Here is a 17,198-nt window from a genome sequence, read left to right on the forward strand (position 1 = left end):
AGCTTACAAAAGCCCTTCCCTTTAGAAATGGGCTTGAAAATAAAATCTTTGGAGTCAGGGGGTATCTTAAACATAGCTAAATACCTCTTAAGCAACTCAACAGGGCATGCAGAACTAGACAATTGGGAGATAACGACTTCGTCACCTTTACGGAGCTGGTCGTTCTTGCTTTTCAAAACCTTAACAACCATAAAGCCTGCTCTAAAGGAAATATCACTTCTTCTAATTCTAGACACAACGTCAAACCTAAAGAAACCGGCAAAAGATAAAAAATACATGGTAACATTTCGAAACTCTACAGGGTTGCCTAGGTCTGATTTATTAATAATATCGTGGATTAAAGTGGCCGAAATAGGTTCTTTACGACTAAGGACACTGGTACCAAGAACCCTTTTGGACGCCGTCCTCACAGCTTCAACAATTGGATCATCAGTTGGGGAGAGGATTCCTGCCACGTCATGGGCCCATTTTAAGCCATAGAAAGCAGAATCGACCACGCTAGTTTCCTCTATAAGATGTTGTAAATACAAAGCCACATGAAAAGGGCTAGCGGGAAAGGCTTTCCCGTTTAACTTATCGTTTGCAAACTGCTTCCATCTACGGAAAGCCCGGTTGTATACCATAACAGTCCTATTTGCTTTAGAAGAGAGTACAGTTGTCTTCAGTCGATCTTTCAGTCCCTCAAGCGAGTCGTCAAGCGGTCCGTCCCGGAATGCCCAAAATCCAGAAAGAAAAATATCTAACATGACAGGACGGATAATGCATGCACTGTAAGTACCTCCCGTTGTTCCATACAAAGCCTTAGAAAAGTTTTCTAAGGCTTTGTATGGGACAACGGGAGGTACTTACAGTCCACGCGTTTTTCCGTCCTGTCATGCGGGAGATAAATAAGGCAAAGTGAGGAGTACAATTCGACAAGAAATAACTAAATAAATAGATAGATAAAAGCAGGATAACCGGGAATAATCAAACTCCAATATAGAATACATAGACAACTAGAATCTGCAAAGTGGACCACAAATGGGTTCCTTTAATTACAAACAATGCTGAATAAATTCTTGACACAAACTCGTGTCATAACGCGATATTGACGAGCAATACCATGACTAAAGTCACTCCAGGTCTGAGTAAATGCCAAACTACCCATGTGACGATAGGTTTTTCTCGCCCAAAACTGGAGGACTGAATCTTCGCGGACGGCACAATAACTGGGGGAAATAACTCTGTAAAGACGACTTGGCAGCGAGAACGGAAACTCGTCACGATTTCCTGGTACACGGAGATCTGCTTCGAGCGAGCTTATACGGACGTCAAGGATAAGACAATCTTTGGTTCCACAGTACTTTTATTCTAGGTCAGGCCAGCGACATGACCTCTAGCATACTCTAGTTTGTAATCATCAAAACTGTACAAGGTACTTGCTTAAGAACTAACTGGTGTGAGGTGCTATTGTTACACAAATCGTAATATTTGAATAAGGACACAAAGGAGCGGAAAAAAGTCTCTTTGAAGTTAAACGAAAACTACTTAAATATTCCATCTGTTTCTACGACGGAAAGAATCTCAAAATTAAAAAGAGGGATGCAATAAACTCTAGGCCATTAAAGTAGGAAACCTAGGTGCGAATTTACAGCTCTGATATAGAAAACAATACCTATCTTAATTGCAGTAGCGCAGCTCAGGAAATAAAAACGGAAAAAGCAATCAAAAGCTTCTGCTTATCTATGCAAGATTGGTTTGGAAACCATTGCATGAAAAGAAATTAAGTTAACGCGTATAAACTCAGCTGCTATCTATTATGAACCAATGTTTCCAGAAAGAGCATTAATACTTATATTTACCTAAAAAAACCATGTAATAAATAACAAAAGTACCGACAACCAGGTGCATGTGATGAAAGCGAGTAACAACAAAAATCTATTCAAAAGCTACTGTGGTTTTTTTATGCATTCTTTGATTTATTAAAATGAAAGGACTCGAAATGGTTAAATGTGAAAGTTTACGAATAAATATGTTCCGAATAACACACACGGGAAAAATCAGTAAATTTCCCGTAACACCCATAAGCTAAGTACAAAGGACTTAGAGCAATTACGCTGGGATTGACTGAAACAAAATCGCACATGCCCCCAGAAGAAAATCTTCCGCGGTAAATACAAACGCCCGCGGGGCTAATTACAACGATCACAGTCTTTACTGAACTTCGTACAGAAGCCTACGTAAGCGCAGGGAGATCTAGGACGGCGAAAATCGATTCGAAGGGCTATGACATCAAAGTTTAAGGGTCTGGAACCGAAAAGCGAGTTTCGGGCTTTCCCTTTGATAAAGAGACCTGGGAACTTGGGTAAAAACAACCAGTCAATTACGAAACTGTTCCAGTGCACACCGTCTCTACAAAATACAGTCCAGAAGCAAGAGGACTTCCACAAGGGAAGGATAACCGTTCCTCTCGCCTTAAACAGTTTCATGTGCTTTACCACTCTAATTAATAGGCACACTGGAGGACAAATCCAGTTATTATCGTGCCCCCAATCTTGGGAGAATGCATCTACTGCAGCACAGCCAGTCTGAAAAAATCTCGTGTTAAATCTTGGCACCTTAGCATTATAGGAACAAGCAAATCTGTCAACGGTGTGGGGCCCCCAAAATAGGTCAATTCTTTGAAAGATAGCTTCCTTAATGGTATAGTCATCATGATCGGTTAATTTGCTTAATGCATCAGCCCTTACATTAAGCTCCCTAGGGATCCACTTGACCTCCAATGATATGTGAAACTTAAGACATATTTGGAAAACTAGGAGGGCCAATTGGTGCAGGTCAGCTTTCCAACTACCGTTTTGCAGAATAGATTCGACGTTCTGGTTATCGGAATACCTAATAACCTTAACGCCGGAAAAAATGACTCGCGAAAGTTTCCAAGGCGAGGCAAACAGCTTTGAGTTCTCTCCATGTGGAACTTTGGGCACGCTCTACAGGAGACCAGTTCTGATGAAATACTAAATTCGAGTTCTTTACGAAAGCACCACAAGCCGAATTGGATGCATCTGAAAAGGTGACCTTGACCGGGAGGGACTGGACCGACCAGCAAACCTTGCTATTGAGGAATACCACGTTCTTTTTCCAGAAACTGATTTCTGAAAGGGAGTCGTCTGGGAGAAAAACTTCGCTTTCCCAAGAGCGCGCCGAATTTACGACCGAGAAAAGAAATCTAGTCATAATACGGGCAACGGAACCCACACAGGGAGAAAGGGATTTGACCCGTTACGCTAGCGACTCTTTTCACGTGCACTTTCTGGGGAGGTTGACAAGACAATAGCTCAACAAGGCCAGCATTTAACTTTTCAATGTGCTCTTCGGTTGCTTTATAGTCCCATCAATGGTGTCGAGAACCACACCCAACCAGGTGATAACTTGGACAGGCTCCCAAAGGGACTTTTCCTCATTAGGAACAAATCCAGACTTGAGCAAATCTGAATGGACGACAAAACTGTTAACTTTAGCAGAAACAAAATCTGTTCCCCCTCCTAAACCGTCGTCAAGGAAAATAGCTATAGGGATGCCCTGGCTCCTCCAAGATTTCTGTAATGGCTTCAAAATTGATGTGAAAATATACGGAGCTGAAGAGAGCCCGAAAGGGAGCACACAGAACTGAAAATATCTTGAAACCCCGTTCCCAAAATCCCACTCAAAAGCGAGAAATTTTCTGTGGTCCGGGAAAATTTCAATGTGGTGATAACCAGACTTAAGGTCAAATTTAAACAAGTAATAATTACGATCAAATTACTGCGTAGCTACGCCCAGATCTTCGCATTTAAACTACTGCTTGTATAAAAAACTGGTTGACATGTCGAAGATCCAAAATGAGCCTTTGCTTTCCCGAACTACGGGTAGAAACCGAAAGCGGGTTAATGATATTGGGCTTACAAGCAAGTTCTTCAATTAGGTCCAAACGAACTAAATCGTTGACAGCTTGCGAAAAAAAATCACTATTCTCACGAGCAGAAGCATTGTTTCTCTTAGCAAAAGGTGTGGGAAGTTGGAAGAAGGGAATTTTGTAACCCTGCATAATGACATTCAGGACGAATTGCGAAACTTCCAAAGTACGCCAAAAATCCATAAATTTTCTAAGCCTTCCACGTACAGATGAATAAGACAAATCTACTGCAAGAGAGCCTGAATCTTTGAAGGAATCTAACAGGAAAGAATCAGCGCAAGCGGCAACACTAGGATCCGAGTCAATGGCACTGCCTAATTCCGATTGCGAAGGCAAACTACTAACTTCAATATTAACAGAGGAAAGAACTACACCTGAGTTGTGGCGGTCCTCTAGTCACTTTGTAAATGTATTTTGCTGGGCCATTGTTGGACAGGATGCGCGCCAGTGGCCAGGTTTACCACACGCAAAACATGTCCCGGGTTTGGGTCGAGGCGAAAAACCAGGCACAAGTGCGGGAATAGGCCGCCGTTGGCTTGACACGGTAGACTCTGCCGGCGCCGAAGATTTCTTCTTCTTCTTCAGTGAGTTGACAAAAGTACGAGCTCGCGATTCAGCCTTGAATATCCGCTTCTCATCATCTGAGTCATCTGCCAAACTGTGCTTTTTATATTCATCCCATCCGTAATCTGACTTGTCTGCCAATAGAATGTGTTTCTGCCGCTCAGAAATTAGTGTCTCACCTTCTTCTAAGCTGGTTTTGACTTTCTCGAGCTGTAAATTTTTGGCGGCGGATTTGGCGCTGTCAAGCGTCTCGCTCAGCTTCTGGTTAAACTTGAATTGGTCCTCGTTAGCCTTTTTCTTAAATTTATGCGACTCGTTGAATTTGAGGCGCTTGATCTCCTTCATCTGGCTTTCCGCCGATTCTTCGTCCGACCGTTTGATCTGGGAAACGGTCTGCTCCAAGAGGCCTTTGAAAGAAGCGAGAAGGTTGTCATTGTTAGCCTTGATTAGTGCTTCCACGCCTTCTTTCTCCATTGACATGGCGACAGCAAGAAGGAAAGACCAGAAAAAGACCAATAAATTCGTCATCAGTCAGAGGTGGACGGTTGGTTCTGAGGCCTAGATGGACGCCACGTGCTATACTCCCCCTTATATACCACTGCATCATTACCCATGATGCTCGGGCCTAAGGCCCGGGCCTTGTCGTATCTCGTGCCGACAAAATATTTATTTCTGCCTTATTCGCAGACTCAATCGTCAGAAATACCATTATTCCATACCGACACCAAAAACAAAGATATTTGGCTCTGGTCCCAGTGAGACCAAATCCCCTTACTGGTGGTTTCTCCTTTTTGCACGTAAGACGAGTTGACGAACAGTGAATAGTTTTAGAATTAATTTTTAACCTTGTTCTGTTACATGCGACCATCTTTTGCCAGTGACCAGCCCTAAAAACAATTTTTTTTTAATTGTGCATGTGTTTTCCTCAAAAGACTAACTGACTGCGTCATCAAAAAACGACCAGAGATTCGTTTACATCATTCAATTAACTCGTACGATAGTGAGGTAAAACTGTCATTCAAAAGACTTAACAATCTGTAAATTACTTAAACAGCGTGTCTTCACGTATCCGCCATTAAGCAAATGCCGTAGGCCCTTTAGTGATCTCTTTGGCTTTAAAGAGATGTCCTCCGTTGATTTTTCCAAAGAAACCTTATGCCTTTTTTACTCGATTATAAATCAGCTTTGATAAAGCGAGAGCGGATATCTTGTGGATATCAATAGACTAAAAAACTTAAACTACGACGAAAATGAGATTAAAATACAACAATTTTGTAGATCCTCTCTTGGGCAGCTACTTTTGCTAGGGGGCTTTTCATCCGTGAAGTCAGTCCGAGGGAATCGAATTATGTGATTGTCGACCAATTAATATGGTATATCCCCTACTCATATAAATGCTATTTTGTGCTAGAAGCCCTGTTTGTGCTTATTTTCAGTTGCACTAAAAGTAAAAGATCCCACGAAAGCTGTTCAAACTGCCCAAGACACTTCGTTCTTCTTGTTTATAACGATTCTGTAGGTTTTATATTTAATGGCCAAGGATGTTTCTGTTTGTTGTGCGAAGCTACAAGAGTGGCTCGAAACTTTGCTCCCCACATTCCTTTGATACCTATCTCCTTAAAAATGCGTCGATTCTGAGGCAAACAAAGAATGCAATAGTCTATCTCACATTAGGGTCTATCTAAGAGCCGAATACGAAAGAAATAGATGTTTAAGTTGTTTTCACCGAGTGTGGATAAATTCGTTTTCAATTCTTGGAAAAGACGAATTTTGGCACGAACGACGATAAATCAGCCAAAAGCTTAGGCATAACTCTAGCTTGTTAGGGAGATATTGTCAAAAACTAAACGTAGCCGTCCACCGTGCCATTGACTCGACATTGGCAAGCCATTTCCAGGGCAGCCAACTTGAAACTCAGTCTTTCTAAAAGAAGGTCATTCTATATACTACGAAAATGTTTACGTTTGAAAAAGTAAGCATTAGTTCTAAGCTCCCCTTTTTACGTAAGTTTATATGCATCAGATGTTACATACCTATTCCTCGGCGATTGCCACTCATTGCAGATCCTCGAACAACTATTTGCTAACAACCATTTAGTAAATAGACTAATAAAACCTCAACATCTAAGTATTGTTAAGTGCACTTGTCTCTCCAATTTGATTGCTTTTCTGTCTCCTGTGTGCTCCTTGCAAGAAATGATCAAAGTTTGTGCATAATGACGGTCTTTTAAATATTTGTTAAAGAAAAAAACAAATTACCAAACAAATATCCTTTATTTTAAGTTCTACGTGAGACTTTAGACTTCCGCAGTTATTTAAGACTTACTAATTTGGCGGAAAATGCTCTTGTTAATACGTGCTATGACCATCCTATCCTTTTGGTTGGTCTTGCACAGAGTTCGTGCAAACTGGCACGGAATCTGTCATGGTTAATGATTGAGGCGTCGTCTCATGTAGTCTCTGTTCAGAGCGGCAAAACAAGGTTATAATAGATATTTCCTGATGTTAAATATCATAAATGATATTCTGACCAGCGAATAAAAGGCTAATTAAGAAATGATTCTTGCAGAACAGAACTCGACGGAATTCAAACTCGGTACTAAGATCCAAGCTAAGAAGCCGGATGTTGGGAGAGACCAGTGTGATAAGTCAGTGGCCCAAACATGACAGATTTCCTTCGTCATTTGCACGAATAATGTCATGCAACATATTGATAAATTTTCCCTTCTAGTACATTACGTTATTGCGGTAAACACGAGCGATACACACTCTCTGAACAAATCTCATTTGTTTTCCTGCAATTCTGGACTAAAAACTCTTGAATGCAGCAAATTTGCAAATAACAAACGCCGGAAACCTTGTTATCCCTCTGCTCGCCTTACGTCAAACGTAAATAGCATCCAGGGGAAGAGTTTTAAACTCTGAAAGGAAGTTTTGAGTGTAAGACGCCGACAAGCTTATCGTATTCGACGGCAAAAGAAACAAACCAAACCATCGTATTGTACTGTTTTGATTCAAAGCTGGATGTTTAATTACTTTTAAACTTGGATTTTGAAAATCAAGCTATTTTGACCACTCTGGCCGTTTTTAAAAGTCTTTTATTGGCATTTATCTCGTCCGAAGAGGTTAAATTTACTTCTTAGGTCTCCGTGAAAGTAGATGTAAATTTCTGCTTCAAATCATATCAAGCGAGACTTTTGACGCCGGTTCAATTATCATTGTTGCAAATCTATCAAAACAGGTTATATTTCAATTTGTCAAAACGAGAAAGCGCCTTCACAGTTGGCTTTCTCTCCCAGCGGAGATAGATAAAACCAGTTTCTCTTGATTAAATCCAAATATTTATACTTGATAACAAAAATTAATCCTTTTTTACTAAGCTTGTTCGGTCAAGATGGCTAGATATTAGCTTGGGCTTTGTTGTTGCTGTTGCTGTTGATGTTTTTTTTATTACGTTTTTATGGACTATCATTAACATTTTTGCGTTTTTACAGACCATCATGAATATCATGACTGTGGCAACCGATTAAGCGATCAATGCATTCCACATGAATGCCTTTGTAGGTCTTTTTACAATGCACGAGTCGTCAGTAAAGCGATCCACGTATTTGAGAAAGGATTTCTAGGATCGCCATTGGGTAAACACTGTGAGTTACCGCAAGGAAATAGACGGCGAGAGGCTGTTTCGAAGTCCAGAGAGATAATGCATGTTTTACCATCCCTCCCCCCCCCCTCCCCCGCTTTCTCCGAAATGGATTAAGGCAATATCTGTACGAGAGTAAAGTTTGACCCCGAAAAATTCAAAGTGAGAAATGATACTGCCGGTTCCTGCAGAACACAGTTTCCGCACATTAATATACTTATCATTTTTTAAACGTTCTATTATCTCCTCGTTGCTTAATGGCCACGAAATCCTTGCCTGAGGCAATTACGCACCAACAATGAAGAGAATTCCTTGAAAATCTAAGGAAAATTTTATGAAAAAGTCTCAGTCTACTCTTTTGCTCCGGAAAGGCCGTGAGAATCACGGTCAAGCAACAATTGGAAAATACTGAAGAGATCATTTGCCAATGTTGCTTAGTTGGTGGTCTACTGTTCACTGTATCTTACTTGAATTACACTGACTTCTGAAAAAAGAAATACCTGTAAAAACTCAACTTTAAATTCAGTTTTTCTCAAAAAAAAAAGTTATCAAAATGAAGATATACTTATACTGTTGGTTTTGTAGCGTGATATTAACTCAGTTATCGCAAGAACTTACTATACCTTAGATGTTATCAAGTTATTGTCACTTTCATACACGGCCTTACTTTCTTATTCAATCTGCCGTGGTTAACCAGTCCTCTGCTGCTATTTCCGTTAAAGGAAATTGTTATTGTCGCCAGGTTTGGCTTGCGTGTTCAATGTGTTGGGTTCAATTTTTTTTTCAGGTCCTATTTTCAACTACTCGTTTCAGTAGTGTTCTTAGCTGCGAGTACCTCTTAAATTCGTCTCTTCACCGCAGTGCAAATATATGAATTTCATATATCTAAAATCGTCATTCATCACTTGGATGGTTTATTTGGACCCAGCACATTGACTAGCTCTCAGTTGGCTTGTTAGCTTAATTGGTAGAACGCTGCATCGGTATCGCAGAGGTCATGGGTTCAAATCCCGTGCGGGCCTGAATTTTTTTCAGGTCCTATTTTCAACTACTCTTTTCAGTAATGTTCTTTGCTGCGATGATCTCTTATTTTCACCAAGTAACTAATCGATTCCTTGTTTTCAGGCTTAGTTCTTGGGCTTTCTCTATTGTTATTCGTTTCAGTTAAGTCTCACTTTATCGCCTATCAAATGGCCTATATCGTTACTAGATAGCTTGGTTATTTTTTTCTTTGTATGCTTGGAATCGCGCTTGATTAGGTCCATATCTCCAATATAATATGAGGTTATTTAACATAAGGGTATCGTCCGAGTTAAACAACGTGTAGCCTATTAACCGTTTTCTTGCCTTCCTTACGCTTAATAAAGGTGCCGACTGTATTTGACACTTCCATGTTACGGTCGTTATTGCAATGTTAGCGATGATAGTTCCTTCATTTGCATTATTTTAACTTCGATATGTTATTTACGTTAGCTTCTATTTTGGTTTTTGTATTTCAGTTCGAACTGGCATACGGTTGACAAAATACGATTTACTACTAAGCTTACAGCACGCGATTCATTTTAACTGATTTTATATCTGTCAGCATCGTAGTCAGAAATTCTTGTCGAGTTCGTTTAACACTAGGCACTATTCAACGCATGTAATTACTTAGATTCTGTCTGCCACATTCTATCCTTACAATTTACAATACGCACCGGACAGATTTTTAGAACAGCAGACTTAAACTTTTTTTTTCTTCTTTTTTAAATTTTTAAAAATTATTTTGGTCTTTAGGGAGGGGCATTGCACAATAGTATATTTCCCGCTGCAAGTCACTTGGGGATCACTGGGGGAACAAAGAAAAGGAGATGTTTTAGCTTTATTTCGATCACTTCCTAACAGGAAAAACAACCATAAGCAGTGTTATATTAATTAAATTAATTTGGCTGATGGTGTAAATTGGCCAACGAAAAGAGTTTTTGAAGCTGACGTTTCGAGCGATAACACTCGAAGCGTATTTATCAACTCAGTTGATAAAACGAAACCATCTTGTTGTACTCCCAACGACTCACGAATACAATTTCGTTAGAAACGTACTCCTATTAAATTTTCAGAATTGTTCTTTAACACGTAAGATTTTACACCGAGCGAAGCGAAGGATGTTCAGTCCTTGAGGACATTGTACGGAAAGGTTTTGTCCAATAATAAGGATGTTCCGTCCTTGAGGACACTGTACGGAAAGGTTTTGTCCAATAAAATATGACCGTGCATGATTACTCTTAAAACGAAAGGAAGTTAATTAAAAAGATTAAGGGAAAAAGCTTCTTCTGCACATATACAAAAAAATCATTGGCTCTAATGCCAGCCGATTGTTAAACAACAGCACGAAATACTGTGGAAACTTTTGGATAGTAAATGTTCCCATTTTTAAATCCCTACTTACGACGACTCGGACATTGTAAAAAGACCCACAAAGGCATTCATGTGGAATGCATTGATCGCTTAATCGGTTGCCACAGTCATGATATTCATGATGGTCTGTAAAAACGCAAAAATGTTAATGATAGTCCATAAAAACGTAATAAAAAAAACATCAACAGCAACAGCAACAACAAAGCCCAAGCTAATATCTAGCCATCTTGACCGAACAAGCTTAGTAAAAAAGGATTAATTTCTGTTATCAAGTATAAACATTTGGATTTAATCAAGAGAAACTAGTTTTATCTATCTCCGCTGGGAGAGAAAGCCAACTGTGAAGGCGCTTTCTCGTTTTGACAAATTGAAATATAACCTGTTTTGATAGATTTGCAACAATGATAATTGAACCGGCGTCAAAAGTCTCGCTTGATATGATTTGAAGCAGAAATTTACATCTACTTTCACGGAGACCTAAGAAGTAAATTTAACCTCTTCGGACGAGATAAATGCCAATAAAAGACTTTTAAAAACGGCCAGAGTGGTCAAAATAGCTTGATTTTCAAAATCCAAGTTTAAAAGTAATTAAACATCCAGCTTTGAATCAAAACAGTACAATACGATGGTTTGGTTTGTTTCTTTTGCCGTCGAATACGATAAGCTTGTCGGCGTCTTACACTCAAAACTTCCTTTCAGAGTTTAAAACTCTTCCCCTGGATGCTATTTACGTTTGACGTAAGGCGAGCAGAGGGATAACAAGGTTTCCGGCGTTTGTTATTTGCAAATTTGCTGCATTCAAGAGTTTTTAGTCCAGAATTGCAGGAAAACAAATGAGATTTGTTCAGAGAGTGTGTATCGCTCGTGTTTACCGCAATAACGTAATGTACTAGAAGGGAAAATTTATCAATATGTTGCATGACATTATTCGTGCAAATGACGAAGGAAATCTGTCATGTTTGGGCCACTGACTTATCACACTGGTCTCTCCCAACATCCGGCTTCTTAGCTTGGATCTTAGTACCGAGTTTGAATTCCGTCGAGTTCTGTTCTGCAAGAATCATTTCTTAATTAGCCTTTTATTCGCTGGTCAGAATATCATTTATGATATTTAACATCAGGAAATATCTATTATAACCTTGTTTTGCCGCTCTGAACAGAGACTACATGAGACGACGCCTCAATCATTAACCATGACAGATTCCGTGCCAGTTTGCACGAACTCTGTGCAAGACCAACCAAAAGGATAGGATGGTCATAGCACGTATTAACAAGAGCATTTTCCGCCAAATTAGTAAGTCTTAAATAACTGCGGAAGTCTAAAGTCTCACGTAGAACTTAAAATAAAGGATATTTGTTTGGTAATTTGTTTTTTCTTTTAACAAATATTTAAAAGACCGTCATTATGCACAAACTTTGATCATTTCTTGCAAGGAGCACACAGGAGACAGAAAAGCAATCAAATTGGAGAGACAAGTGCACTTAACAATACTTAGATGTTGAGGTTTTATTAGTCTATTTACTAAATGGTTGTTAGCAAATAGTTGTTCGAGGATCTGCAATGAGTGGCAATCGCCGAGGAATAGGTATGTAACATCTGATGCATATAAACTTACGTAAAAAGGGGAGCTTAGAACTAATGCTTACTTTTTCAAACGTAAACATTTTCGTAGTATATAGAATGACCTTCTTTTAGAAAGACTGAGTTTCAAGTTGGCTGCCCTGGAAATGGCTTGCCAATGTCGAGTCAATGGCACGGTGGACGGCTACGTTTAGTTTTTGACAATATCTCCCTAACAAGCTAGAGTTATGCCTAAGCTTTTGGCTGATTTATCGTCGTTCGTGCCAAAATTCGTCTTTTCCAAGAATTGAAAACGAATTTATCCACACTCGGTGAAAACAACTTAAACATCTATTTCTTTCGTATTCGGCTCTTAGATAGACCCTAATGTGAGATAGACTATTGCATTCTTTGTTTGCCTCAGAATCGACGCATTTTTAAGGAGATAGGTATCAAAGGAATGTGGGGAGCAAAGTTTCGAGCCACTCTTGTAGCTTCGCACAACAAACAGAAACATCCTTGGCCATTAAATATAAAACCTACAGAATCGTTATAAACAAGAAGAACGAAGTGTCTTGGGCAGTTTGAACAGCTTTCGTGGGATCTTTTACTTTTAGTGCAACTGAAAATAAGCACAAACAGGGCTTCTAGCACAAAATAGCATTTATATGAGTAGGGGATATACCATATTAATTGGTCGACAATCACATAATTCGATTCCCTCGGACTGACTTCACGGATGAAAAGCCCCCTAGCAAAAGTACCTGCCCAAGAGGGGATCTACAAAATTGTTGTATTTTAATCTCATTTTCGTCGTAGTTTAAGTTTTTTAGTCTATTGATATCCACAAGATATCCGCTCTCGCTTTATCAAAGCTGATTTATAATCGAGTAAAAAAGGCATAAGGTTTCTTTGGAAAAATCAACGGAGGACATCTCTTTAAAGCCAAAGAGATCACTAAAGGGCCTACGGCATTTGCTTAATGGCGGATACGTGAAGACACGCTGTTTAAGTAATTTACAGATTGTTAAGTCTTTTGAATGACAGTTTTACCTCACTATCGTACGAGTTAATTGAATGATGTAAACGAATCTCTGGTCGTTTTTTGATGACGCAGTCAGTTAGTCTTTTGAGGAAAACACATGCACAATTAAAAAAAATTGTTTTTAGGGCTGGTCACTGGCAAAAGATGGTCGCATGTAACAGAACAAGGTTAAAAATTAATTCTAAAACTATTCACTGTTCGTCAACTCGTCTTACGTGCAAAAAGGAGAAACCACCAGTAAGGGGATTTGGTCTCACTGGGACCAGAGCCAAATATCTTTGTTTTTGGTGTCGGTATGGAATACATATATATATCCATAGCTTTTCATGCAACTGAAAAAATAAAATCGTTTACCCTTAGGCCTCTAACGTATCATGCAATGAATATTTATAATATTTATATACATTCATATATATATATATATATATTTAATTTTACCATACTATGCCTCATTGTCCTTTATCCACGTCCTTTGCCTTTATTTACCTTCATCTACCCTAGTCTACCTTAATTTTCTTCATCTCACTTCATCTACCCTGTTATTATCTCATTTACCTTTATATCCTTCGTTGTTCTTCCTTGTCCTTCATCTATCTTCTTTTGGCCTCATCTGCCTTCATCAACCAAAAATTACAATCATTGATCTTCATCTATCTTGCTCTGCTTTCATCTACCTTCATCTACCGTGGTCTATTTTCATTTACCATTCTTTACTTTGATCTACCATTCTTTACTTATCCTCATCCTCCTTCAGCTTATATCTTTTATCTTCATCTACCTACATCCATTTTCATCTGCCATCATTCACCTTCAGATAACTTCATCTTCCTTCATCTACCTTCATCTACCTTCATCTACCTTATCTACCATCTTATATCTTCATTCACCTTCATTTATCTTCATTTACCTTTATCTACCTTCACTTATCTTCATTTTCATTTTACTTCTTCTTTTACCATCATTTATCTTCATCTACCTTTATTTACCTTCTTCTAAATTTATCTAACTTCGAATGAATTAACCTTCAACTTCCTTCACTTACTTTCATCTCTTAAATATACCATCATTTACCTTCATTGGCCCTATTCTACCTTCAAGCACCTTCATCTAATTTCATTTTCCTGAATGTACAAGACTTTGCGTTTATTTCACTTTATCTACCATCATCTACCCTTATCTACCCTAATTTCCGTTCACTTACCTTATTCTCCCCTTATCTACCGTCATTCACCTTCAACCATCTTCATCTCCCTTTTTCTATCATCTTTTACCTTCATCTTCTATCATCCGTGAAAAACTTTTCAAGAAAGTGCAGTTTTTGACAGTTATCCTTTAAAACGCCAAAAATCACCTTTCTGATCATCTAAATTTCAACAATTTCTTAGGAGCATGCTATCTATTTACCCCTTTATTTATTCAGCGAATATTAATCCGACCCCCCTTACTAATCCTCTATCGGCGCTAAGCAGTGAACTCACATCATGTAATAAGATTTCTATCCTTCAGGTTCTGCTCTACTTTTTCTGGCACTCTCTGTGACTTATCAAATTCTACCATCAACGCGGGCATTCCCAATAGATGGCCAAAAGAACACTGCAGTCTGTTTGAAAAAAATAACGAAGGACGTCACCCAAGTTTAGGCGAACAAAACATTGGCGAAATGTAAGCACGATTCCTATTCGTTCATGTGTGTTACTACCTTTATTAAAATTTATTAATTTATATTTTTATTATTATTTTTCAAGAGAATACAAACTGTTATTCCCTTGTATTTTATCAACAGCTAAGAACTGTGTTGAGCTCTACTATTCCGGTCAAAGGATCAGCGGTGTTTACACAATCGACCCAGACGGCTCAGGCGCCTTTAATGTCTATTGTGACCAAACTACTTCCGGTGGGGGATGGACAGTCTTTCAGAAGAGAGTGGAAGGCTCCGTTGATTTTAACCGCACCTGGAATAACTACAAATATGGCTTCGGTAACTTGCTCGGTGAATTTTGGCTCGGACTGGACAAGATAAACCGTCTGACACAAAACAAAACAAAGAACATGCTTCGAATAGATCTGGGGGTAACTACGCGCCAAACTGTTCACGCTGAGTATGAATGGTTTGGGATTGGGAATGCTTCGGCTGACTACCGCCTGTACATTGGCAATATGACAAGTAAGTAAGCCGTCTTTTTAAACATTCATCGTTCGTTTTTTATGTGTTACTTCCCTATCGACGTCTACTGCCCCATTCACACCAAAGCTTAAGAGCTGTTTTGCTAAAACCATTTAAAATGTGTTTCTTCAGAGAGGCTGCTTAAACTGATGTATGTCCATTTCAAACTTAGCAAATTTAGCAAATTAACAAGTTAGTGACAACTTGAATCCTATGAAAAACTGGTTTTTAATTCAATCCCTTCTCCCAACTCCTCGTAACCTGCAAAGAATGGTTCGTTTTAGTGTATGCCCGTTTGACTGTGTTTTGCTGTTAATTCTGCCCATACCAAGTTGAGTCCGCGCTCCTCCTTGGATATTTTCTTAAGCTGCTTGAGATAGAAAATTCATTGACCTCGGCTTTAGAAAAATCATAAAATTTGAGTATTTTCTTATTTTGCCAGGTGTTTTTGTATTTGGATATCTGCCCTACTTCGTCGATTCGTAGCTATCGAGTTTGAGGTGTCAAAAGTGTTATGCTAATCCTAATATTATGGAATTTTCTTATTTATTATTATCATTATTATTATTTTTAAGCAGATTCAACTGTTTCTTTGATTCCCTCAATCCTCACAAAGATCTCATTTTTGGTACTTGGGATAGAGATCCAGCTTATTGTGCTCAAAAAAGAGGCGGAGGCTGGTGGTATGGCAAGAGTAGTGCTTGTGCTGTTTGGTCGAATCTCAACGGAATTTATCCGCATTATCGAAAGGAAACCTGGGACGATATCCATTGGGGAAAATTAGATCCAAACAGTCCCGCGGGCAGCGCCCCCACATCAACTGAAACGAAAATTAAACTAGTGGATTTTTCTTAAAACTTTGTGACAGCAAAGTGTTCTTGTAAATAGTGATTTCTGCGTCCTCTGATCGGTCGACTTCGCTTTTATTACAATTGTGATTGCCAGATTAAAAAGACGGCTTTCTTACTCGTCATATTACCAATGTGCAGGCGGTAGTCAGCCGTCGTGTTCCCAATCCCAAACCATTCATACTCAACGTGAACAGTTTGGCGCGTAGTTACCCCCAGATCTATTCGAAGCATGCTCTTGGCTTTGTTTTGTGTCAGACGGTTTATTTTGTCCAGTCCGAGCCAAAATTCACTGAGCAAGTTACCGAAGCCATATTTGTAGTCATTCCAGGTGCGGTTAAAATCAATGGAGCCGTCCATTCTCTTCTGGAAGAATGTCCATCCCCCACCGGAAGTAGTTTGGTCACAATAGACATTAAAGGCACCTGAGCCATCTGGGTCGATTGTGTAAACACCGCTGATCCTTTGACCGGAATAGTAGAGCTCAACACAGTTCTTAGCTGTTGATAAAATAGAAGGGGAATAACAGTTTGTATTCTCTTGAAAAATAATGATAAAAATAGTAATTAATGAATTTTAATAAAGGTAGTAACACACATGAACGAAGGGGAATCGTGCTTACATCTCGCCAATGCCGTTTTGTTCTCCTGAACTTGGGTGACGTCCCTCGTTATTTTTTTCAAACAGAATGCAGTGTTCTTTTGGCAATCTATTGGGAATGCCCGCGTTGATGGTTGAATTTGATAAGTCACAGAGAGTGCCAGGAAAAGTAGAGCAGAACCTGAAGGATAGAAATCTTATTACATGGTGTGAATTCACTGCTTAGCGCCGATCGAGGATTAGTAAGGGGGGTCGGATTAATATTCGCTGAATAAATAAAGTCCTTGAAGGGGTAAATAGATAGCATGCTCCTCAGAAATTGTTGAAATTTAGATGGTCAGAAAAGTGATTTTTGGCGTTTTAAAGGATAACTGTGAAAAACTGCACTTTTTGAAAAGTTTTTCATGGATGATAGGAGATGAAGGTAAAAGATGATAGAAAAAGGG

General features: G+C 39.1%; 1 protein-coding gene and 1 pseudogene across 1 annotated transcript; one reads left to right on the top strand and one right to left on the bottom strand.

Annotated features, from left to right (window-relative positions):
- Nucleotides 1-4,230: 4,230 nt before the first annotated feature.
- Nucleotides 4,231-4,978, bottom strand: LOC136277444 (serine/threonine-protein phosphatase 4 regulatory subunit 2-like). The gene has a single exon (XM_066159550.1). The coding sequence runs from the start codon at nucleotides 4,976-4,978 to the stop codon at nucleotides 4,331-4,333; it is 648 nt and encodes a 215-aa protein (XP_066015647.1). The 3' UTR covers nucleotides 4,231-4,330.
- A 7,117-nt stretch (nucleotides 4,979-12,095) lies between these two features.
- LOC136277346 (angiopoietin-related protein 7-like) lies at nucleotides 12,096-16,159 on the top strand (annotated as a pseudogene).
- Nucleotides 16,160-17,198: the final 1,039 nt, after the last annotated feature.

The sequence above is a fragment of the Pocillopora verrucosa genome, chromosome 12 (genome assembly GCF_036669915.1).
Source record: "Pocillopora verrucosa isolate sample1 chromosome 12, ASM3666991v2, whole genome shotgun sequence".
Taxonomy (NCBI): domain Eukaryota; kingdom Metazoa; phylum Cnidaria; class Anthozoa; order Scleractinia; family Pocilloporidae; genus Pocillopora; species Pocillopora verrucosa.